At 42.1% G+C, this 26,604-nt stretch overlaps 1 protein-coding gene and 1 pseudogene across 1 annotated transcript in view; one reads left to right on the top strand and one right to left on the bottom strand.

The window, feature by feature from the left end:
- LOC110490014 (cadherin-6) overlaps window positions 1-11,784 on the top strand; it is an 81,711-nt gene extending 69,927 nt beyond the window's left edge. The window contains exons 6-12 of the mRNA XM_021563091.2: window positions 1,554-1,741; window positions 5,680-5,933; window positions 7,253-7,389; window positions 9,275-9,396; window positions 9,578-9,695; window positions 9,979-10,230; window positions 10,679-11,784. Coding sequence (XP_021418766.1) covers window positions 1,554-1,741; window positions 5,680-5,933; window positions 7,253-7,389; window positions 9,275-9,396; window positions 9,578-9,695; window positions 9,979-10,230; window positions 10,679-11,193 — 1,586 coding nt within the window. The 3' untranslated portion in view covers window positions 11,194-11,784. The remainder of the gene's footprint in view (window positions 1-1,553; window positions 1,742-5,679; window positions 5,934-7,252; window positions 7,390-9,274; window positions 9,397-9,577; window positions 9,696-9,978; window positions 10,231-10,678) is intronic.
- A 4,959-nt stretch (window positions 11,785-16,743) lies between these two features.
- LOC110490956 overlaps window positions 16,744-26,604 on the bottom strand; it is a 162,164-nt pseudogene continuing 152,303 nt past the window's right edge.

Raw genomic sequence — 26,604 nt, 5'->3', positions numbered from 1 at the left:
CCTCCATCTGGTGGCAATTTCAAAATGAATGTGGATTATTGCAGCAAGTATTACTGTGCTGCTGTGGCGTGTGTCTCTGTGTGTGTGTGTGTGTGTGTGTGTGTGTGTGTGTGTGTGTGTGTGTGTGTGTGTGTGTGTGTTTGTGTGTGTGTGTGTGTGTGTGTGTGTGTGTGTGTGTGTGTGTGTGTGGCAGTGCCGCTCTCTTGAAGGCTTGGCATAATTAAATGTAGAGCCATATGAGAGAGTGAAGGGTCCTGCACAGTGCATCAGATCGGCCTGCTAATCCCTATTAAATGAAAAGAGTACACTGTGGGTTTTATCTTCTTCACTCTTTCTCTGTCGCTCTCTCTTTATCTCTAACTCTATCACTTTCATTCTCTTTCTCTCTGTCATTCTCCATCTCTTTCTCTTGCTCTCTCTAACGCTCTCAATGTCACCGTGTGTGGCTCCGCTACTGTCCTTTGTTTCTCGTGTTTCTTCTCCTTCCTCGCCCTCGCTTTCAGTGTTTCTTTTTTGCCATTCATCTTTTTCTCATACACTCCTCTCCCACTTTCCTTCCATCTCCTCTCACACATTGTCTCCTGTCCCTCTCTTTCCCTTGCTCTCTCCCTTTCTGGTGCATCTGGTGGATTGCAAAGGCAGCTGCATCAGATTGACAGATTACTGGTGTCATTTTGTTTCCCCTCAGTAACAGCAGTGTGTGTGTGTGTGTGTGCTTCTGTGTCTCTGTGTTTATCTCTGTGTGTTTGCGCGTGTTTGTGTGTGGGCGTGTTACACTCGGTTAGAATCAACGCGCACAAGCCAAACAGCTCTTCACGTGACAAAACTCACACAAACGTAGAAACCCTGACTCCGTTTATCACCCTCTACAACAGGGAGACAAACACTGTCCCTGCACCTAACCTCAATGGACAGAACAAGAAGGGAGTGTGATATGTGTGTGTGTGGTTTTACTATCCTTGTGGAGACCATAAATCCTCACAAGGATAGTTATGGTTAGGGGTTACGGTTAGGGTTAAGTAAAATAGGATTTTGAATGGGAATTAATTGTTTGTCCCTACAACGATAGTAAAACAAAAATGTCTGAGTCTGTGTGTGTGCCCATGCCTTTGTGTGTGCGCGTGTGTGTGTGTACACTTGCGTGCCTGCATGCAAGATGTGTGTGTGGGACCTGCCGACTCAGGCGTTGTCCAGAATGATGTCAGCATGTTTTATGAGGGTGTTAGTGGTGTTTGTATATGCAGCCCATGTGTATATCAGGTCCATCCCTCTGCAGACCAGACCAGCTATTTATTGAAGCATATGAGATACAGTGGGGTGCTCAAGCTGGCAGACAGGGACGCATCAATTTATCTGGCTCAAACCAGGAAATCACCTGGTGAAAATAACTAGCTATGCATGGGCCAATGTTTTCAGAGTTGAATAAATAAATGAGGCAAGATTGATTGATCTTGGCTTTGAAGATGTACAGTATTTAAATGTATAGTTTAGTTTAGGGGTTGATCCAGGTGCTACAGATGGAAAAAACGAACATGCGTATTTCTTTCCTCCAGGTCTGTATGAGTTCAAAGCTCCCGAGTCGACAGAACCGGGCTCGACAGTGGCCGTGCTGCGAGCTACGGACGCTGACATCGGCAGGAACGCTGAGATGAACTACCGAATCACCAGCAGCGACGGCCCCTCCATGTTCGACATCTCAACCAATAGGAGCACACAGGATGGTGTCATCACCCTCAGGAAGGTCAGTGAATGGCTGGATTCCAAATCTACCACTACCCTTTGTCCCTAGTCCCTATTCCTTCGCTCCTAATCCCTAGGTCACTCCTTCAGTATGGCTGGATTCCAAATCACTCCTAGTCCCTTGTTAATGGGGCATTCGACCCTACTCCCTAGGTGTTATCACACTCAGAAAGTTCAGTATGGCTGGATTCGAAATTGAACCGTAACCCCTATAAACACTAGATCAAGGTTTCCCAAACTCGATCCTCGGGGCCCCAAGGGGTGCACGTTTTAGTTTTTACCCTAGCACTACACAACTGATTCAAATAATCAACGAATCCTCAAGCTTTGATAACTTGATTCAGCTGTGTAGTGTTCGGGCAAAAACCAAGACGTGCACCCCTTGGAGAGAGCTTGGGAAACACTGCGCTAGACTGTACGACTGTCCACACTTGTTCAAAATATTTGCATTCCAAATCAACCCCTAACCAGTACTCCCTAGGGCCCTAAAAGTATCTGGTAGATTTAAGTGATATGGTAACAGCTTCACCTTGCTTTTTGAAAGGATGGATTTTGCCACATTGCTATCCAGTCATGTCAGATTGTACATTCACATGCTCAGATAGGATGCATTCTTAGTCACGGTTTCTGAGTGCAGATCAGATTGATGCTGGGTATTTATTTCACCAGAACCAGCCAGTAGTCCTCTGGGTGCTCTGAGCTATAGTATGTTTTGATGTATTAAACAGAATCAGATTGTTGCTTTATCAAACGCCCTCTTATCCTCTAGTGTGGCTTTAAATCGATCACGCCACTTCCACCAGGTCGTCATTGAGTGGAGGGAGATGTAATTGCCTTCTGCTGATGCTACCGTTGTAATGCTATTGGAGGGATCTCGGCTCGCTCTCTCTCGCTCTGTGTGTATGTGCGGGCGTGTGCATGTGCGTGTGTACAGGGTCTGGTCTACAGCCGAGCCTACTTTAATTAAATGGCTCATCTAGGTAAAAGGGCATGCCATTTCTCCTGTACCACTAGCACTGTCACCAAACAACACATGCTCATGTTTACATCATGAAACCCCTGTCTTGAGGAAAAGCCAAGCAAGGACAAAAAAATAAATCAACGATTTATTGAGTATGAAGGGTCATATCAAATGTCTGTATTTGTTTGATATCAAGTTCGGTACAGGCAGACAATGGCCAGTTGAAAGCTCATTGGCATTGAAAAACCTGCACTGATGCAAGTGCACACACACACACACACACACACACACACACACCTACCTCTCTGGTTAAATGACTGCATTTGATTTGGCAGTAGCTCCCTCACAGCTAAAGGCACACGTCAGATGTGTTCTTTCCAGAGAGCGGTTGGTGTGATGACACTCTTAAAGATGAAGCACAGAGCCAGAGGTTTCATCCCATGGCTAGTGTTTCCATAGCATAGACCAGTCATTTCCTTTCAAAGCCATGAAGGGAATAATATATAATAATAATAATAATAATACATGGTATTTATATAATGGACCCAAAGTTGCTTAGAAGCAAACAAGTGCACACTTCAGGAGAAAGGAGAGATTATTGGGGTTCACACACAAGAAGAGGAGACCTTTTTAAACCTTTTTTTACACCACGTACCTGAGTAGATTTACTCAAGACAGAATATAATCCTAATTGTGTGGCGCTCATATTTGTCCTATTTTCACACGCGCATGTGTGAATTGGAAACGTATTTTTGCATATCCCAACTCTTCCTATACACCCTCGGAGAGTGGGGTCACTGCCAGGGGCTGCTGTTATCAAATCAAATCAAATTCTATTAGTCACATGCGCCAAATACAACAGGTGAAATGCTTACAGTGAAATGCTTACTTACGAGCCCCTATCCAACAATGCAGTTTAAAAAAAAAAAATATGAGTAAGAATAAGAAATCAAAGTAACAAGTAATTAAAGAGCAGCAGTAAAATAACAATAGCGAGACGATACACAGGGGGGTACCGGTACAGAGTCAATGTGCGGGGGCACCGGTTAGTTGAGGTAATATGTACATGTAGGTAGAGTTATTAAAGTGACTATGCATAGATGATAACAACAGAGAGTAGCAGCGGTGTAAAAGGGGGAGGGGGAGGGGTGTTCAGGATTAGATGTTCAGGAGTCTTATGGCTTGGGGGTAGAAGCCGTTTAGAAGCCTCTTGGACCTAGACTTGGTGCAATTAGGGTTAAGTGCCTTGCTCAAGGGCACATCAACAGATCTTTCACCTTGTCGGCTTGGGGATTTGAACTAGTGTAATGTAATATAGATATCGCCAATAGCTGGATGAGTCACCATTTAGTTTGGTGGAAATGATCCAACCATAATGTCGGTTGGTGGAAATCCCCATCAACTGAGGATGAGGGGTCTCCATTATGTATGTTGAATAATAATAAACTACATTTATCAATCTGACTCCATTATTATGTGAATGCTATAGGCCCATACCCGCATCCAGTGGGTATAGCCAAGGTTGCGAGCCTTGAGTCACCACTCAGAATACTATAAGATACACATGTCTAGGTTTACTGTCATGCAATTAGTAAGAGGCTGAGGAACAAGGAGCTAATATCTGGCAATTAATGTCCTAGCATCAAATTATTGAGTTGTCCTCAGCTCAGAGATGCACAGTTAGAGACCAAGCGTACTGTATATGCTATGTGTATTGTGTAATTAACAACTATCAATAGCCCTATTAAAGTATAGGCACATAGTCAATCAAATAATTACTCTGTAAAACGAGGAATGCATTTGCTCAATTCAACTAATAGAATGTATTACGAAATAATTGACACTCAAACAATTAGCGTGCACATGAAATACATACATTACAAAGTAACACAGAGTAAATTACTATCCCCAATAGGCTAAGTCTTAACATGGTTACATGTGTCTTCAGCTCAGACTCATCTCTAAGAGACAAACGGTGTGTTTGATGCGCGCAGGAGCTTGAATTAAAATGACGTAGCACTGAAACAGGAAAACACACCCAGATTCGAATCTAATCAACTCAATTTGAATGTTATGACCAGACAATAGGAATGTGCCTGATAACCAGTCAACCCAACATACAATTTCAATCCACAAAATACATCAACCAGAAAACATACAATGCAATAAGACATATCGAAATGTGCAGCTCTTTATAAGCTTTTGAAACAAACCAACCGCAACAATTTAATTCACACAGTAACATTCATTTTGTTGATTCAAGTTTCATCAGTCTTCACACCTTTCCTGGTGACAGTGACCCTAGGATTTCCATGAGAACTTCGCGTCCTGGAGATTGCTACAGCAAAGGCGTGACTCGCTCCTGTGAGATGCAAATATACCGCTATCACTCCGGACAATGCCGTATTGAATCAACTCACCAGGCTGGTTTCAGCAAGTCACCAGTCGCGAGTATATTACCTTCTCACGTTCTTCTACTACACTAGCAACAGTCCGGTTACTGGCCCAACGCTCTAGCCACTAGGCTCCCTGTCACCCCAGACACCAGAAAGCAGTCGTTGAGTGACACTGAATTAATTCAATTGTTGATATTGTGTGTGTCTTCGACGAGGATTGTGTTGCAAGTCACAGGATTTGTCTGTGTGAGAGGGGAAGTGAATTAAAAATGTGTCAACTGACGAGGGACAGAGAGGTTGAGTCACACTGAATCAATTCAATTGTTGATAGAGTGTGCGTTGTTTGGTGTGTCTGTGCGTGCGTGCGTGTGTGTGTGTGTGTGTGTGTGTGTGTGTGTGTGTGTGTGTGTGTGTGTGTGTGTGTGTGTGTGTGTGTGTGTTGCTTAGACAAGGAGGGTGTTGCATGTCACAGGATTTGTCTGTGTGAAAAGGAAAGAAAGTGGAATAGAAATGTGTCATCTGGCGATTGAGTACGTGTGAGTTGTTAACCCTCTCTTCTCCACTCTCCCTCTGTCTCCTCAGTCTCTGGACTTTGAGAGGAAACGGTCCTACACTCTAAGGATTCAGGTGGAGAACTCCAACCCTGACCCTCGGTTCCTGCGCTATGCGGCAACCACGGACGGGGCGACGGTCAAACTGATCGTGGAGGATGTAGACGAGCCGCCCGTGTTCGACCGGGTCGGCTATGTCATGGAGGTCAAAGAAGACGTGGCAGTAGGCACAATCATCGGATCAGTCAGCGCCACAGATCCAGACAGCAGCCGCAGTCCCGTCAGGTACTACGCACATACACAAACACACACATTGGGGAGGGGAGAGGAGAGGACAGACACATGCACACACACACATACACACTTATCTGTTGTTATTAATCAGTGGAGGAGTTCAGCCGACTGAATTATTGAGAATATTAGAAAGGCAATTAGCACCCCAACAGCAACAGATTTAACAATCTTAGACTAACTGTCAGAAACGAGAGGGGCAAATAGTGTGTCTGTATGTGTGTGTGTTTGTCTGTGAGAGTGTAGGGTGCATTTAGAAAGATAGATGCCAACAATGTTGGTTGTTCAGAAAAAAGGAGTAAAAATAGTGGCTGTGAAAGGGGAGAGTGGAAGAGTGTGGATATGGAATAGAGGGAAGATTGGGGTAGGGGGTGCGATGGTACACGATACCTGAGCGACGGATCGCCCTTGTTCATGCTCTCCCCCGGGGGTATGCTTCCCTCCTTCGCTCCCCTCCCCTTCCCTCTTCTCCCTGCCAACATCTGCAACTAAATGGCACCCTATGGGCCCTGGTCAAAAGTAGTGCACTATATAGGAAATAGGGTGAATTTGGGACACAGCCGACATCTGATCCTCCATTAATCAAACTGATGTATAACAGTCATTCTTAGGAAGTGGAGAAACACAACACGACTGGATTTCCTGTGTGTGTGTGTCTGTGTGTGTGTGTGAGTGTGTGTGTGTGTGAGTGGGTGCACATAAATGGTGTGTGTGTGTGTGTGTGTGTGTGTGTGTGTGTGTGTGTGTGTGTGTGTGTGTGTGTGTGTGTGTGTGTGTGTGTGTGTGTGAGTGGGTGGGTGCACATAAATGGTGTGTGTGTGTGTGTGTGTGTGTGTGTGTGTGTGTGTGTGTGTGTGTGTGTGTGTGTGTGTGTGTGTGTGTGTGTGTGTGTGTGTGCGTATGTGTGTGTGTGCGTATGTGTGTGTGTGCGTATGTATGCGTGTGTGTGTATGCCTTTGTGTTTGTCCATGATAGCACAGATACATATTTTTGAAGTCATTCTATTTTTAGACGAACGACCAATCCACAACTGTCAGTCATCCAAATTGCTTTCAAATTGGATGATATTTGTAGCAGTAGGATGTATTGTTGTGATAATGTGGCACTGGATTTCTCTAAAAAGAATGCAAGGACATTTATACTTGTTTGTTATGTGCAGATACGGGTACTCGGTAGAACAGCGCACAGACAAAGGCAGGGTGCATAACATTCCTGCGAACGTGAAGAAGCTTATACACTGCCTCACTGCCAACAGTGCATTGGGTTTATGTGAAAACAAAGTGAGGAAGCTTATACTTGTTTGCTATGTGCAGGTACTCTATTGACCGGCGTACAGACATGGACAGGGTGCTCAACGTGCACCCAGGTAACGGCTCAGTGTTCATGCTGAGGACTCTGGACAGAGAGGACATCGCCTGGCACAATGTCTCTGTTATTGCCACTGAGTTCAGTAAGTACCATGTTTTTTTTTATTTCACCTTTATTTAACCAGGTAGGCCAGTTGAGAACAAGTTCTCATTTACAACTCTGACCTGGCCAAGATAAAGCAAAGCAGTGCAACAAAAACAACAATACAGAGTTACACATAAACCAGCGTACAGTCAATAACACAAAAGAAAAGAAAAGAAAAATAGAAAAATCTATGTACAGTGTTTGCAAATGTAGAAGAGTAGAGAGGTAGGCAATAAATAGGCCATAGAGGCGAAAATAATTACAATTTAGCAGTAATACGGGAGTGATAGATGATGATGTGCAAGTAGAGATACTAGGGTGAAAAAGAGCAAAAGGGTAAGTAATAATATAGGGATGAGGTAGTCAGGTGTGCTATTTACAGATTGGCTGTGTACAGGCACAGTGAACGGTAAGCTGCTCTGACAGCTGATGAATAAAGTTAGAGAGGGAGATATAAGACTCCAGCTTCAGAGATTTTTGCAAAAAAATCCAGTCATTGGCAGCAGGGAACTCGAAGGAAAGGCAGCCAAAGGAAGTGTTGGCTTCGGGGATGACCAGTGCGATATACCTGCTGGAGCGCATGCTACGGGTGGGTGTTGCTATGGTGACCAGTGAGCTGAGATAAGGCGGGGCTTTACCTAGCAAAGGCTTATAGATTTAATTTTGGAATGAAGATGCTTAAAATGAGTCTGGTAGGAGAGTTTACAGTCTAACCAGACACCTAGGTATTTGTAGTTGTCCACATATTCTAGGTCAGAACCGTCTAGAGTAGTGATGCTAGTCCGGCGGGCAGGTGCGGGCAGCAAACGGTTGAAGAGCATGCACTTAGGTTTACTAGCATTTAAAAGCAGTTGGAGGCCAAGGAAGGAGTGTTGTATGGCGTTGAAGCTCATTTGTAGGTTTGTTAGCACAGTGTCCAAAGAAGGGCCAGATGTATACAGAATAATGTCGTCTGTGTAGAGGTGGATAAGAGAATCAACATCAGCAAGAGCGACATCATTGATATGCACAGAGAAAAGAGTCGGCCCGAGAATTTAACCCTGTGGCACCCCCATAGAGACTGCCAGAGTTCCAGACAAAAAGGCCCTCCGATTTGACACACTGAATTCTATCTGAGACGTAGTTGGTGAACCAGCCGAGGCAGTCATTTGAGAAGCCAAAGCTGTTGAGTCTGCCGATAAGAATGCAGTGATTGACAGAGTCGAAAGCCTTGGCCTTGTTGATCATTGATGTACGTGTGTGTTTGTGTGTGTGCATGTGTGTGCATGTGTGTGTGTGGTGAATTAGTACAGTACTTTCTAGTTACATGTACAGTAGTATGAGTAGTTGAGTTTGCATCATTGTATCAACAAGACAAAGCAGATCTACTTCTATAGCCCCCAAATCCAATATGGACCTTGAATCCAGTTCCACATAAAAAAATATGTAATCATGGACTGATTCAGACCTGGGACACCAGATCAGGTACAACAACATACCAGAATTACTCCAGACCTCATAGGGCAGTGCTTGCTTTGCGTTTGTTCATCTCCCCCTACTGGGTGCGTGCCACTGTCGTAGTGTAAGATTTGAATACCCCTGTTCTACAGTATTTTCCACTGTGAGCAGGGGTATTCAGATCTTACACTACGCGGTCCTGCTGGTTTTCTATTCTACCTGGTAATTTATTGCACCCACTTGCCGTGGCCGGACTAAATCAGTCTCTGATTAGAGGGTAAGAATGAAAAAAAGCAGTGGAACTGACTTCAAAGTCTAGATTTGAATTTGAGGGACTTACACCAAAGTGCTTGCTGAGACACAGAACAGTATCATAATTGTATCAAAGGCATTTATTGCATTTTACTTGGTGTTGTTATTAAATGTCATGTCCCTTTGTTACACAGACAACCCACGGCTGATGAGTCGTGTACCAGTCTATGTTAGAGTACTGGACGTTAATGACAACGCTCCTACGTTCGCCACTTACTACGAGACATTTGTCTGTGAAAACGCCAAGGCTAACCAGGTAATGGAAAACAATGTACTATTATTTTAAACCCCCTACAGCAGGTCTTCTTTGCCACCTAAGGTCCCCAACTGATCTAACATTTATCAGTTTATAAACTTCGTCAGTTAACACATTCGTCTTGTTCCTCGAGATAAAGTACGGTATCTGTGTTTGATCATATTTGTCATGCCATTTTCAGAGGATTCAGACAGTAAGTGCTGCAGACGCTGACGAGCCTATTGGTGGACACAGGTTCTTCTTTAGTCTGGCGCACGAGGCTTCTGTGAAAGCCAACTTCACCGTCAGAGACAATAAAGGTATGTGCCCTTCCTCCTGTAGAACAGCAGTTGACACACATTTAATTGTCTGTGTCTTTTATTTGGTGTATTCATAACATGCTGTATGTATTCCACAGCTGCCATGATCACAATATGTAAATCACACCTAGTCATATGTATTCAAGCACACTCAAATATAATATTTAAGGCCGTACATTTGAGACAAGGTAAATTGAAAGAAAACAAGCCTCTTAAAAAACTGTGAAACGTTCCTCCACCTAACTTGTATAGTAGCTAACTCTAACACTTTTCTCTCCAACAGACAACACGGCAGGTATCCTGACCAGACGAAACAGCTACAGCCGGCTACAGAGGAGTAACTATCTGGTTCCCGTGGTGATCTCGGACAGCGACTTCCCCATGCAGAGCAGCACCAACACCCTGACGGTGCACGTTTGCACCTGCGACCGCGAGGGGAACATGCAGCTGTGTAACCAGGAAGCTCTGGTCCTCACCGCAGGCCTCAGCACTGGAGCCCTCATGGCCATCATCTTCTGTGTCCTCATACTGCTCAGTGAGTACTTTGCAATTCAGTTCAATTAAAAAAAGCTTTATTTTCCATTAATCTTTTTAAATGACACAGAAAATGTTATTTGGCATGTGGCTTACATAGAGCATATTTAAAGCGTCAATCACATCAACACACATAAATGATAATTCTCACATCACACGTCCTATGTGGCAGCGCAAGCCTTTCTCAGCCCACCATAGTACATTAGTGAGCGTATCATATATCCACACCATCAATGGTTCCCAACAGACAAAAGCTATCCTTCAGAAAATAGGAGGAATCCAGGAAGGAAAAATATAAAAAGTTGCTCAGACTTTTTTTGTCTTGTTTCTGAAGTGATCATGATCAATCGAAGCACACTCCTCTCCTTTGCTCACCTCTCCTTTCCTCGCCTCTCCCATCTCATACTCAAGTTCTTCTCTCTCTTTCCCTCTCTTTTTGTTGTCTATAGTGATTGTGGTGCTGTTCGCTGCCCTGAGGAGGCAGCAGAGGAAGAAGGAGCCTCTGATCATCTCCAAAGAGGATGTGAGAGACAACGTTGTCAGCTACAACGATGAAGGGGGCGGAGAGGAGGACACCCAGGCCTTTGATATCGGCACGCTGCGCAACCCAGAGGCCACAGAGGAGAGCAAACAGCGCAGGGACATTAAGCCCGAGACCCTGCAACCTCCCATCCGTCGGACTGTGATCCTTCCCCCGGCCCACAGGGACAACGCGGACGTCAGGAACTTCATAAACCAAAGGCTTCAGGAAAACGACCAGGACCCCACCGCACCGCCCTACGACTCCCTGGCCACCTACGCCTACGAAGGGAGCGGCTCGGTTGCTGAGTCCCTTAGCTCCCTGGGCTCCATGACCATAGAGGGAGACCAGGACTATAACTACCTGAGCGAGTGGGGACCCAGGTTTAAGAAACTGGCTGACTTGTACGGGGGAGAGGACAGTGACAGCTGCAGGGATTCCTAATGAGAGAGAAGGGGCTCGTAAGAGGGGAGCTAAAGGAAAACATACAACAAACAAACAAACACTCGCACACTAGCGAAAGTGAACTTAACTCCTGGTACTTTGTGAAAGTGGCAAACAATAGAACAAAACAAAGAGGACACAAACAGACACGAGGCAGTGTCTTACCGTCGTTGATCACCGTTGATGTTTGACCTCTCTGGAGGACTAGGAGGAAGAAGATAAGCTATCCTGTCAGTATTTAGTGGTCTTTCTCTTTCTCTGCTAGGCAGCAGGGGACTCCTGAGGAAAAGAGTTGTTGTACTTTACTCTGTACACCAGGCCCACATACACAGTATCTCTATATACAAACAAACTTCTACTCTTTTCTTTTTCAAAAGCTTCCTGCAATGGAGGGAGTAACAGCAAGCGGTTTTGTGGTGGACTTGATAGACAGACAACGCCTATTCATTTTTCAGTGTTTCTGGGACAAAAAAAAAGCTGCATTTTGTGAGTTCTATCGTAGCTTGTGTGTGCGTATCCGTAAATCGATACGATACATTGTACAGTTATGTTTTGTTTTCAGGCTTCTAGCTTCCCATCCACCCTCTTATAGCAATGTCACAATGCTCTTTTGAGATCACACAAGCCTTGCTGAGAGGCTGAATGTTTTATCTCTATGGGTACACTCAAACTGTCCGCCAGTCACCCACTATAGCATAATTGACTTGAATGGGGACAACCGCTCTACTCATTGTATTTCTATGGGTTGGACGTCAGAAAACAAACCTTTCTGACTGTCAATACCTGATCCACATCTTCTTATAGTTTTGCATATATTCTGTCTCACAAATGGCATACTATTCCATAGTGCATTACATTTGTCCTAAGGTACATAAGACTCTGGTCAACAGTAGTGCACTATCGAGGGAATAGGGTGCCATTTGTGACAAACGCATACAGTCATGACCGAAATTATTGGCACCCTTGATGAAGATGAGAAAAAGACTGAGCGGTATGCTAATTTATGCTATTTTTTATTATTATGCTAATACAATTGCTCAGAGAAAGAGATTTTGTTTAACAAGTAATATATTGTTTTCTTTCCGAAAATAGTGGTCAAAATTATTGCTCAGTACTCTGGTACCCGCCACTTGTGAGGATAACAGCACTTAGCCTTTTGCTAAAATGTTTTATAAGATTGTAGTAGACATTGAGAGGGATCTTAGACCATTCCTCCGTACCGAATCTTTACATACAGATTTGTTTTTAATTATTGTTATAAAAAATAGTTCTATGAGCAATTGTATTAGTTTAAAATAATATAATTGTCAAATGAATTTATCGTACAATATAGCTCAGTATTTTTGACTCATATTTATCAAATGACGGTAAACATTTTAAAAATCAAGGACGCCAATCATTTTGATCATAAACTATATTCTGTATGGGGGTACCTGAAACACCTGGACCATGTATCTGAAGAACTAATGTCAATAATGTAAACCTTCACAATAATGCTTCACTTTTTTTTACCCTCTTTAAAAAGTGTTACTGTAATACCTGTCATAACATCCTTGTTGACCGGCTGAAGAAGTAGGTGAGAAACTCTGGCGAAACTCTGGCGTTGACCTCGACTGATTCAGGTCATTTATGTGGCAGACGTTTCCCGTGAGCATGGGTGGTTCAGTAATGTCCCCAGCAGCTATTCACTATTGTGTCCCTCAGGGGTCAAATCTGGGCCACATCCTTTTTTACCTGTCCCCTTGGTGACATCATCCACAATCATAACAATTCAGTGTCACTGCTAGGCGGATGACATAGCTTTATTTAACAATCAGACCCAGTGACCAAGCTAGCATAGCTACCCTTCACAAGTGTCTTGTTGACATAAAATGTTGGATGACTGAACATTTTCTCCAGCTCAATGATACAAAAATCAGAGGATGTTTTATTTGGCCCCCCATCCAGATTGTAAATAACCTTGGTCATTAGTCCACCAATGTAAAGCCTACGGCCAGTAACCTTGTCCTCTTTGACCTTGACCTCGAGCATGTAAAAACGGTAGTCCAGTCCTGCTTTCATCACCTAAGAAATATAGCTAAAGTCAAAGTCTTATTTCAGTCACTGATCTGGAGAAAGTTATACATGCTTTTTATTCCTCATGCCTACATTAATGTAACTCGTTTGTGTGCATGTCTCAGTCAGAAATCACTCCATTTGTCTACAGTTAGTTCAAAGTGCTGCAGCTCTTCTTTTAACAGGCACCAGGACATGTTACCACATCACACCTATTTTAGCTCCTCTACAAAGGCTACCAGTCACTTTTGGAGTATATTTCTAAATTGCATTAGTAGACTTGGTTTAGCCCCATTCCATATCGCAGATCTTTTATTTCCCTACGAGCCAGGATGCAGCCTGAGATCCTCTGGCAGGGCACCGCTGACCATTCCAAAGTCTCGGTTGAAAACGAAAGAAGAGCAGGTATTTGCCATTAGGGCCCCTGGACTTTGGAATGGTCCGCCAGAGGATACCAGGCCTGCCGATTCAGTGCCTCTTTTTAAATCCCTGCTGAAGACACACTTTTATAAAGATACATTGAAATCATACATTTAAAGGTCATTTCATTTTGCTATCATTTGTCATTTTCCTTCCCGTCTCTGTCAGTACTTTTTATTTGATTGTTTTATGAAATTAGGCGCTTTTTACTTGTGTTAAAACGCGCTATACAAATAAAGTAGTTATTATTATTATGTATTCCTATTGGAAGACTGTCTATAGACATGAAAGCATAGAGGGTTACAGTAGCAGTGTGTTGCTTAGTATAAACGAAACATGCAGTTCCCATTAAACATTAATTCCTTACTTAGTGTCTTACTCTGTATGCTGTTCTGTATTTTAAAACAGTTTCCTTTTCATTCAAATGTAAGTCATTGATTGATGGTTGACTATATATTTGTGAAGTGCACACTGACAAAAAGGGCATTCGCAGGCTTGACATATTGGGACGATGTGGGGGGAAAACGCTGCCTATTATTAAGGGAAATATGATATTTCAGTTGTGAGGAAGAGGGTCGACATTGCCTTGGGATTGTCCTTGACATAAGAGGTAGGTCAATACAATATTAGGAGCATGAAATGGTCTGACACTTACATATGAAATGGTCATGAAATGGTCTGACACTTACATATGAAATGGTCATGAAATGGTCTGACACTTACATATGAAATGGTCATGAAATGGTCTGACACTTACATATGAAATGGTCATGAAATGGTCTGACACTTACATATGAAATGGTCATGAAATGGTCTGACACTTACATATGAAATGGTCATGAAATGGTCTGACACTTACATATGAAATGGTCATGAAATGGTTTGCCGTCATAAAATGGTTTGACATATATGTAGTAAGAAAATATAGCAATTCAAATGAAGCAAAGCACCCCCAAATTGTCCAAGGCCACAAAAGACAAATTAAACAGTAGTAGCATTGCGATATTGCCCCCAAGCATTATTTCTCTATGATTTATGAACAAACAGCTTTGATATCGTTTAGCTGATAAGAGGAATGTATGAGGGAGCACTCAGAGGGCAGCGGTACATCAAGAGAAAAAAAGTACAGCGATGCATCCTAAAAGGCCCTTTATTCCCGATAGTCCACTAATTTTGCCCAGGGCCCTGTTCAAAAGTAGTGTGCAATATAGGGAGTAGGCTGCCATTTGGGATTTAGCCTAGCTAAAACAAGCAGTGGCCACTCTCTACTAAAGGCCAACCTGAGGACAGATTACATTTATCAGACATTTCAAACTAATAACACAACTGACGTTATTGCCACGATGACGATTATATTTTTCTCTCTGTCTGCAGCATTTACGATTCACACAAATCGGACTTGATACTTTATTTTTCAAAAATATTTTCCAAGTGCCCATGGATGTAAAAAATCTTATAATTTGATGAAAATGGTGTGGTAGCTTAGACAGTACTCTAAGACAAGAACACACTTGTTAAAAATGTATACTACTATAATATGCTCAACATTATAATAAGAAACTGTGTAAAGAAAATGTTTTTAAAAGACCATTGAGCACCCACTGTGTAAGTGACTGTTTGAGATTGTGGCAAATGTGGCTTTGATAAGCAGCATTTATTTGGGTTCCTAAACCCTTCACACTGAAAAACAACTGTTATTCTTCTACTGCCCTGAGGGTTTGACATCTAGTTTATGTCAGAAGGAGAAATGACAGCAGAAGACTGCATTATTGTTTTCCTTCTTTAAAGGGGCAATCTGGGATTGGTACATCCATTGTCTCTCTTTAATACAGGGTGTCAGCAGCATAATTTCACTACAAATACATGTTTGTGCATTAACACCATGCTCAGCTAAGGACACAAGAGTTAGCTGCCAGATATGGCTAGCCTACAGTAAATTCTGGTCCAGGGTGTTAGTGCGGCCTGCTAACACCGATGCTTCCATTCACACCCTGGACCAGAGCTAGCCTACAGTATACAGTACTGATGTCCTCCTCAACTGTAGACAGTTGGCTAGCCTTAAGGTTGCCTCTATATTATGTTGCTGACTATGTTATTGAGCAGTCTATTGCTATGTCCCAATTCTCCACCCTTCTCCTAAATGGTGCACTTACACACTACCCGTCATGGATTTACAAGAATAGGAATGTTAAATCCATGCGAGAAGGTAGCATCCTGTCTAGGGGCTGTACTTGTACACCAACCTGCCTCACGCTACAGAAAAAGGGGCTAGGCTCCTGCCCCATGGGACGTTTTGGCTCAGATAAGGCTTACTTACTATACGAGAAAGTATGCAAGTGCACACTTCAGGGGACGGATGGAGAATAGGGATGCAGAATTTTTTTTCTATGTGGATTAATACTATGAGAGGTTATAGTATGTGAAGTTGTTAAAAGGGGCCCGGTCATGACACGATGCCCATTAATTCATCTATCTGCTTTGTACAACATGATTTTCTACTGCATATTTACATGATCCAACAATTAAATTTCTTCAAAATCATGCATTCATCCTTACTGTTTCTATGCACAGACATCAGTGTTTCAGAATCAGATAAGCTTTGCTGTCCTAACAGAGGGCAATTTAACAGACATAGGAAATTAGAAAGTTGGGGACTACTTGACTGGCAAAAAACTCAAACTTACCATAACCACACCCTAGACACTGGCCAATTGTTTACCAATTTGGAAATAAAAAATCAGTCTGCACATTAGCCATATTCCCTTAGTTTTTGCCTAGGATGACATCAGACTAGCTCGAAGGTACTGTAGCTTAAGTTCTTATGACGTACGTTGAAATTCAAGACAAAGTGGTTAATAGCACGGATCCTGTGGCTACTGAACTGAAGCAATCATTAATTCCACACAATCTATAATTAAGATCTTTAAAATCTGGATATCGGATTTGGAGAGAGGGGGGAAAAACAATTTTTTCATTGTTAGAGGAAGAGGCAGCAGATGCGCGACAGATGGTGGCATTTTACATATTTAATGTAATTAAATCATATTAACACTTTCCCCTCCTCATAACGTGCATGTGATATGCCACTACTAGTTTTCCCATTAAGCAATTTGTCGTTGGACACTGATTATGAAGAGTATGGCTATCAAGAGGACAGATGTCATTATAATGAAAAATCTATATTTCAAATACCCTTATAAATATCAATTAGTATCAATATCACTTGCAGTAAAAATTGACATTTAAAACATAGCATTTCTGTTGATGCCGTTCATTATCATGAGCGACGACCAACAGTGCTGTAGATTTAGGTAAAAACTGACTGTACATAATCAACATGAAATTGATTAAGACCTACACATGAAAGCAGCTCAAAACAACCACAAACGCAACCAAGCACAATACAAATGGGACGAGACAGAACAGGGTGGACTGTAGACTGGTGGTCTTTCTCAATTGTCTAGAAATGTGTCCTCTCCTCTCAGTCTCTCCTTCATTGCACTGATCTGAAAGAACTGACCAGGTGAAAGCAAGTCTAATGATAAGCTGCCAACATATTGTTTACACCTGACAAATCTTCTCCAGTCGGATGCAGATGAAGGGAGTAGTCAGAGGAAAATGCATTTTTTGTTTGCAATTCAGTGTTTGTAAATTGTTCATCCCTCCACTTCCTGCTCCTTCCATGCGCTATTCAATATCATCCATCTCAATTGGTCAAAGAAGTCCTCTGTCCATCTCGAATGGGTCAGAGAAAGGCTCTGTTACTTCCTACTTTCCTCTGCTTCGTCTCCCACCTTCTTCTGGCGCTCCCTCTCTCGTTTAATCTCTTTCAGCTCCTGTCTGTACTTCCGCTCGATGAATCGCTTCTGATGAGACATAATAAAAGAGAGACATAATAAAAGAGATGGACCAGGGAAAATATAAAAGACAGAGAGGAATAAAGAGAGAGAGAGACAAGGTCAGTCTATGACCGATAGAGGACAGTGATTACTATAGTGTTTAGCATGTGTTGACATTGTAATGTACACGTACTCATACATGTTGTCATTTTAGTTATAATTCGTGAAACACTGCAAACATTACCAGCACTGAATGGCCTTAGTACATCATTATTTTCCTTCCTAATATTAGCAAAATAACATGGAATTCGACAGGCTTCATTTGATGTCATTGTGATGAGAATGGGATCTGATAAGCTAATTAGAACATAACATCTCCAAATGAGATCTGTAATAAAGAGAACAGAAAAGGATGACTGTGTCACTGCGTCTCAATTTAAAACTGTACCCATGGAGGGATGCCAGGTCTTCTATGGCAAAGCATTTATGTCACAAATTTAGATCAAGTCGATTAGAATATCATGAAAGAACAACAGACAGTTTAGTTGTGTAGACCATGTTTGTTCTGTACTGTAGGTTATTCCGTTCACAGATCTCGCACTGGCTCTAAGATTTACAGTATCCTTTTGACTAACTGTCTATGTGTCAAGTTCAATCAATAAAAACCCTGATGAAGGCCACGGGCCGAAATGCGTTGGTTTTAAAAATATCAATAGCATTTCTATCAACTTCCACTGTCCTCCAGGCGTTGCTTAATTTCCTCTTCACTTAAAGCTCAATCAAACACACTCTATTTAAAATACAACTAATAGTATTTGACCCCAGGTCGAATCTTTGGTCACTCCACCATGTCATGTAGTCTACAGACAATAAAGCATTCGGGATAAGACCGTCTGCTAAATGACTATAATGTCAAACGTATAGCCAAATGCCCCAACGTCTCTCTACAGCAATGGGAGGCTAACATCTAGTATAAGCAAACATATGCACTTCAACAAACAGCGAGGGATAGAGTGCAGAATGTGTTTTGAGAATGAGAATGTGTTTAGAGTTTTGCTGAAAAGTCTAAGTGAGATCTGCAAATTGTGTTTTACCATGTGAAATGGTTTAAGGTATTGACAACAGACTGCATAATTAGCTAAATGAGTCCAGGCAACTGAGAACTTTGTTCAGCCAATGGGTCTTAGTGTTTTAGCAATTGAGAATTTTAGCTAGATTTTGACTGGTTGCAGGTTCATATCAACAAAGAACACGAATTACAGTATTACAGAGACAAAGGACAAGTTTGTGAGATGCAGGGTACAGTACTGTAAAAATAGGAGTACAAGGAGGAGGAAGAACAAAAAACAAAATTGCAAAGAGCAAAGCAAAGTAGTAATTTCTGATCAATTTTGAGCTACTATGATAGAACATGTTTTCGTTCATCAAAAGACAATGACGGAAAAATATGAAATTTTTTTTAGATTAAAAATGTACTTCTCCCTGAGAATTGTATGTTTTGAACAATGTGTTTTATTTTTTCCGGTGTATTGTTGTCACGACTTCCGCCGAAGTTGGTTCGGGCGGTGCTCGGCGGTCGTCGTCACCGTCCTACTAGCCGCTACCGATCCCTTTTTCGTTTGTCTGTGGGTTTTGTCTTATTAGTTTCACCTGTGTGTATTTTGGTTTAATTAGCTTCTCTATATGTAGTAGTTTTACCCGCCCTTGTTTTGTGCGGGATTGATTTTTGTTACTCTGTTGGTTGTGGTTTTCATGTTTGTATTCTCCGGACTGTTTGGTCCTGTGTTTGGGCTGGTCTGTATGTTGGCGTGACCGTTTTTTGGCCGGAGAATAAATCAGGATTTACTGAACCCTGCTCTCTGCGCCTGATTCCAACCCACCACTCCTAGTAGGCTGTGACAATTGTTTACTGATTGCTTGAGAGTGTATATCATTTTGATCACTTTGTTTATGATTTGAGAGCAGTGTTTGATTTTGAACACAGGTAAAACTGTTTTGAGGCGAATGTTTCATTTTGCAAGACGAGTCAGAGGTTATTGAAATAGTGCTTGAAGATGAGGTTTTGTGTTTAATGTTTTCAGGACATGGAGCAAGGTCTCAGAAATTGTGTTTTAGCAACTGAGAAAAATTGTAAGAGATGAGAATAACACAGAGAGAGAGTGTGAGAGAGAGAGAGAGAGAGAGAGAGAGAGAGAGAGAGAGAGAGAGAGAGAGAGAGAGAGAGAGAGAGAGAGAGATGCTTCTTTGGTCATTTGCATTGTTTATCATGCCGTTACATGAAGAGTGTAAAAGGACAAGAGATTGAGACTCTTACTGTAAAACTCCTTCGGAATCGGTGTCCCTTCCATGGGACGGTTGAGCTAAAGTAGGCTGAAGCAATTAGCATGAGGTTGTAAGTAACAAGAACATTTCAAGGACATAGACATATCTGATGTTGGCAGAAAGCTTAAATTCTTGTTATCTAACTGCACTGTCCAATTTAGTAGCTATTACAGGGAAAGAATACCACGCTATTGTTTGAGGAGAGTGCACAATTTTGAACATGGAAAGTTAGTAATTGACAAATTAGGCACATTTGGGCAGTCTTGATACAACATTTTGAACATAAATGCAATGGTTCATTGGATCAGTCAAAAACTTTGCACATACCGTGCTTCCATCTAGTGGGCAAAATATAAATTGCACATGAACTGGAATAATACATTATGGCCGTACTCTTGCATTTCAAAGATGGTACAAAACAAATACAAAATAACAATTGTTTTTTATTTGTATTATCTTTTACCAGATATTTTGTGTTATACTCTCCTACATTCCTTTCACATTTCCACAAACTTCAAAGTGTTTCCTTTCAAATGGTACCAAGAATATGCATATCCTTGCTCCCAGTCTGGCAGGAGAAGACAGAAAAGACAACAGGGTCTCTGTGTTGTGTTGAGGTATTGAATGAAGAGACATATTGAGAATTCTCTGCGGTCCAACGTTGTGTAGAAAATCACCTTTGAGGAGATCTGCTTTTGCATACTGATCACCTTAGTGTTAGGCGTTAGCCCATTTAGCTTGACTTGAGTCTTTTGTTTATCGACAGTCTGGTAATTACTTTCAAGGACAGGGTTGCGACTTGCGGTCTTGCGATTCTAAATTCCGTGTTTTTGGAGAGAGAGAGGAGAATGGTTTAAAGTTTGGGACCCTATCAACAATGAGATTTGTTGTGCACCACAGCGATGACAATTTGGAATGTAGCTAGCAACACTCGACTCCCTCAAGGGGTGCTGCGGAATACACACACAAACACAACACACAATGACTAAAGAACAGCATACCTATTGCCTATGGGAATCAAACACATTTTAAGCCCTACTAACGAATCAACACATCTAACCAACACTAACATTGCATCTACCCATGTACCTTCGTTGATGAGATAAGATTTCCCTATAGCCTACCTCCCTGTCTCATCAAGGGGCAAATACATAAACACACACAGAACCACTATATCAAGATCATCCATCCCTCCAGCCATCCTCCATACTGTTCTGTACTGTACTTGTTGTGTATTCACACAAGCCCTTATCCAGAGATTGAGGGTTAAGTGACAGTTGAGGAGAGAGGTTGTCGTCCCCTCCCTGCTCGCTGACAGCCAAATAGATAGAGAGGCTGCATCCCAAATTCCAATGGGGCACAGGTCAAAAGTAGTGCACTATGTAGAGACTAGGGTGTCATTTGTGAAACATTCAGAGACTATTTCTTGTCGTATCCAGGAGAAGAAGAAACTGTATTGTTTAGGAAACATGCAGCTGCAGGAGAGACAGAGGATCGGACGATGTGGTGGTGATAAAGAAAATAACGAGGGAGCAAAAGAGAGGGCGGAAGAAAGTGTGTAATAGCTGATTGAGAGCATAGAGAGAGAGAAAGAGACGCAGGCTCAGCTCTATCCATTTGCTCCTCCCCTCCACCTCCAGCTCTAGTTCAGGCCTTGGTTAACATTTAATTCTGCTTCGACAGATATTTTTACATTTGACATTTTAGTCATTTAGCAATTCGGGTTAAGTGCCTTGCTCAAGGGCACATCGGCAGTTTCTTTCACCTAGTTGGCTCAGGATTTGAGTGAACTTTTAGTTCCTGGCCCAATGTTCTTAACCGTTTAGGCTACCTGCCGCCCAGAGCCACCAGAGAATCTATAAAGTGAAGCATAATACTAACCTTTTGGCCACTTTCTCTTTAATGAGTCGTCAACGTGAGGACTTAGCATGGCTATTTTTCTCACTTCTCTACTCTCTACTACTGGCAGTTAACCCTCAACAACTGCTCCTCAGGCGGCAATGATGTAGATGTCGATTAATGCAGCCGCACGAACCGCTCTGATTCAGAGTGGTGGGTTAAACGCGGAATACACATTTTGGTTAAATGCATTCAGTTGCGCAACTGGCTAGGTATCCACTTTCCCTTTTTCCCTTTGCAGCTATGTTGCCTGTCAGGTAGGGAGGGAGGGAGGGAAGGAAAGAGGGAGGTGGGCATGGCGGTGGTGCCTTCAAACAAAAAGTTCAATTTCACTGAGTGGCTCGATACCCAAGAAGGCCTTAAATAAAACATGGAAATGATCCCAGACAGAAAGAAGGAAGCCCTTTGGACAGTCTGAGATATACTGTAGGTAGCTAGAGTAAGACACTAAGTGTAAGAGGAGAAAATGAGTGTGTGCCCCGAGGTTGGTAGAGTGGTTAAGGCCACACATCCTCAGCACATTATGCATTCGCCTAACTGCGTGGTTTCCAATTCCAGCCTCACTGGCCTTCACTCTATGTTCCCTTTACTTATCTGGGTCCTAGCTAATTTCTGTCTATCCTTCTCAATAAAACAATTCAAATACAAAAATATGGAAAAGAGTGCCATTGATATTTTAAGTATAAATTGTGTACCGGTATTGCATTTTAAAAAGCTTGTTATTTTAAATGAGGTGCTCTTAATATAGATCATATGAATTCAATAAATCTGACTTGGTAAAGTGCAAAAATTCAGCATTTTGACATGTCCCTCCATGTACAATCTGTGGCTTCTAGGAAGATTTTAACCCACGTAACTCCAACATTTATCCAAGTTTTTGCCATAATTGTAAAGCCCTAGTTATTTTGTGACTTTGACAAAGTTCTTTCTGAAGATTATTATTATTTAATGTGATTAGTGATTCATTTATGTCTGCTCTCATTTTATGGTCAACCCTGTTATGTGAACTGAACTCTATTTAATATAGTGAATTTATTCCTTTTTAAAAAAATCTACTATTTTTAGCCATTTTCTGGTGGGAGACTGAGCGGGTCAAGCATAACACATCAAGCCTGTGAAGCTGCATTCAATTGACACTCCCTGCTGCACACAAACAGCTTCCATTCCCCCTGTTACAAGGTGATTTATGGCTGATTTCAAATGAAATTGTCAACCCTGTTACGGTCAACCCTGTTACTTTATTTGGCACTTAAATATACACTTTTTTTATTTAACCTCTTGAGATGGGAAAACATGTTCTCTTTATGACACTATGTTAAAGGTGAAATTATTTTACATTTTTTTTACTAAGTTATACTTCTCAAACGACACCAAATTGGTGGAACGAACTATAGTTAAATGCATTCAATGCTCAATGCAATAAAACTATCGATGATGAATCAAATGATGCACACAGTAGAGCCAGTTAGTGTTGGTATAGAAATAAAGGAATAAATGCCCCCGGCAAACATCTGAGAGACAATGTGATCACACTATTGAAATCTCATCTAAGATACATTTCAATGGCATTTCAGATATATTTTATACTTACAAATGGCAAATAAATGAAACTTGAACACTCAAATGAAAGTTGGATCCTCAATACAGAAAAGTTAAGATTTATGACTACACTCCTTTTCTACCCTCATTATCTGTGGAAAAATATGTCCTGTGATCCCTGGGTGTTACCGGGGTGTAAACAGACAGAACACAAGACAGTGCACTCCCAACTACAGATCCCCCTTTAAATACAGATACACTGGCTTCGTCCCAAATAGCACCTTATTCCTATATAGTGGACTAATTTTGACCAGAGCCATATGCGGGCCATGGTCAAAGGTAGTGCAATTTGTCGGGAATAGTGTCCCATTTGGGATGCAGGAGTGTCCACTCCCCCTCTACAGGTATGTCCCGAAAAGGAAACACACACATAAAGTGTCTTAATCGGGCACTGGGCTACCACGAACCGGCAGAACAGTTTCAATGCACCTTGGCAAAGATTCGGTCTGGAACTCTATTGGAGGGATGCGACACCATTCTTCCACCAGAAATGTCATCATTTTGTGTTTTGTTGATGGAACACACACACACACACACACACACACACACACACACACACACTTTTGAGACTCCTCTTTCAAAGTCACTGAAATCTTTTCTCCTAGCCAGAGTAGCCAAAATAATGGACAACTGGGCCTTTTATACATGAGACTAAGCATGATGGGATGTTAATCGCTTAATTAACTCCACTGTGTGGAATCACTTGCTTTCAATATACTTTGTACCCCTCATTTACTCAGGTGTTTCCTTTATTTTGGTAGCTACCTGTACATTTCCCCCTTAATTAAAGGAACACTGTTTGATTTCATTGTACATCCATAATTGGGCCCCTAACACATAGATATGATTCATGCTAGTAGGGAGTAAGCGCTTTGGGAGACTTCAGTCATAACCTGGACAAACATTGGCTATGTTCAAAAGTCTTGAGAAGTTTTGAAATGTCCCACCTGTACTGTAGGGAGACGTCTCTCTCGCAGGAGGTAGCTAGCAGTATTAATAGAGGAAACAACTGTCCAACACAGTTTGTACTGAAGGAAGAGGAGGCTTGCAGGGGTTCAGTGCCATGCTGAAGGGCACATCAGCAAGTGATGGTATCAAGGATGATGCTAGCAAATCCTCCAGTTGTAGGCTCATTCCAGTTGTCGGCTCATTCCAGTTGTCGGCTCATCCGTCGGAGCTGCGTTTCAAACCGGCAACCCTCTGGTTGACCAGAGTTTAAAAAGACAAGTACCCAAGAGTAACAATGTCCACGGATACTCCTGAGTGAATCGTGAATAACGATGAGTGAGAAAGTTAGACGCACAAATATCATACCCCACCAAAAAATGTTAACCTCCCCTGCTATTATGGTGGTGTTAGCATGTCTTGGGGGTATATTTGTGTGTCTAACTTTCTCACTCATCTCTATTCATAATTAATTCAGGACTATCCGTAATCATGGTAGCATCCACATGAATGTAGAGGTGTTTAGGAACATTCTATTCTCGTTTACAATAAAAGTGAATCCAAAATGACACAATACATTATTTACCATTCATTTCTATTGGGCACAAAATAATATTAAACACAACCAAAACAAACAGCAAATGCATCCAATACGTTTGTAGAGTTAGAAGCTTGAAGTAATCATTGCATACTAGGAATATGTGACCAAATACTACATTTTTGACTAATGTAATACAAAAGTGAATTTGTCCAAATACTTTTGGTCCCCTAAAATGTGGGAACTATGCACAAAAAGTGTTGTAGTTTCTAAACGGTTCACACGATCTGGATGAAAATACCCTCTAATTAAAGACGAGTCTGCACTTTAACCTCAGTCATTGTATCATCTCAAATCCAAAGTGCTGGAGTAAAGAGCAGAAAAACAACAAAATTGTTGCTGTCCAAATACTTTTGGAGCTCAGTGTACAGTATCTATAATTGGGTCCCCAACACAGAGAAATGACTGACCCTGGTAATGAGCAAATATTTCAGTCATAACCTGGACAAACTAGGGCTGTGTTCAAAAGTTGTTAAATGTCTCAGCCGTACGGTAGGGAGATGTCGGTGGGGCTCGCTCTCTCCCAGGAGGTAGCTAGCTTTATTAAGGATAGGAAACAACAGGTCCAACACAGCCCTGGGCCGCATCCCCTATACAAAGGTAGTGCACTATATAATAGTGCAAAGGGTGCCATTTGGGATGCAGACCTGGACAGTTTGTACTGTCTGAAGGAGTGAGAGGAAGAGGCTTCGCAGGAGGAGAGATGATTTTAAATGAACTGACCTTTTCAGGATGCATTGCTAATCTAGCCACTTGAAAGTACAATTTATGAGGGAAATGTTAATTTACTAGCAATGAGCATCTATCAATCATTACGACAGGGGGATTACACAAGGGAGAGAGAATGGAGATAATTAAGGATGGGAGGAAGACTAAAAAAAGGAGAGAGAGAAGGGAAGAGAGATAGGGAGGGGGGAGGAAGAGGTAAAGGGAGGGAGAGATTATCTTCTCTACGCCTCAAATGGCAAGAGGGGGAGCGAGGTAGGGGGGTTGTAAAAAACAACACCGTAAGACACTAATGTTCCATAAAAGTGAGGGTTTGAACGCCCAAACAGTATCAAACACAGGCCGCTAAGGGCCTCATTTACAGGCCAAACCAAATAAAAGCTTTGACCTTCTCAACTTCCTACAGGCCTGCTTCCTCCTTCCTCCAGCAAGGCTAACTTTACCCATCTACCCGGTAATTAGTTCCAGTGAAGACAGACAAATTGTACTGTTTGATTAATGTGTTGCTGGTCGGCGCGGACGACACTGGTTCAGTCCAAAACCACACTAACTCACCATACACACTACCCACCTCTCAATGTATACACACTAATGCATTAGCCATGCACATGCATACGCAGGTGCTCCGGAGGAGGATAGATGATGATGATGATGATGATGATGATGATGGGGATAACTTTCAGATCAGGATCTGAGAGCATGTAATTGTGTTTTACCTGGCAGTGAATGACGAATGGTTATTAATGCTAAAACGTTTATAGATTTTCCTTAAGTGCTGTTTAATGACAAACGGCCAAAAACTAAAGCAGCGTGTGGCTAGAAGTGAGTCGCAAATGGCTACCCTCTGGGCTCTAAATAGGCTGCATACCAAATTACACCCTATACCCTAAAGGGCGAGTCAACATGTCTTCAACTTCACAGCTTAAGGACCGGGGCCATGCTCAACACAAGAGTTCTTTCGTCTCGACTCACACACAAACCAAGGCCTATTCTTATTATGTCCCTTTT

Source organism: Oncorhynchus mykiss, chromosome 15, assembly GCF_013265735.2.
Source record: "Oncorhynchus mykiss isolate Arlee chromosome 15, USDA_OmykA_1.1, whole genome shotgun sequence".
Classification (NCBI taxonomy): Eukaryota; Metazoa; Chordata; class Actinopteri; order Salmoniformes; family Salmonidae; genus Oncorhynchus; species Oncorhynchus mykiss.
This window is presented reverse-complemented; position numbering and strand designations above follow the sequence as displayed.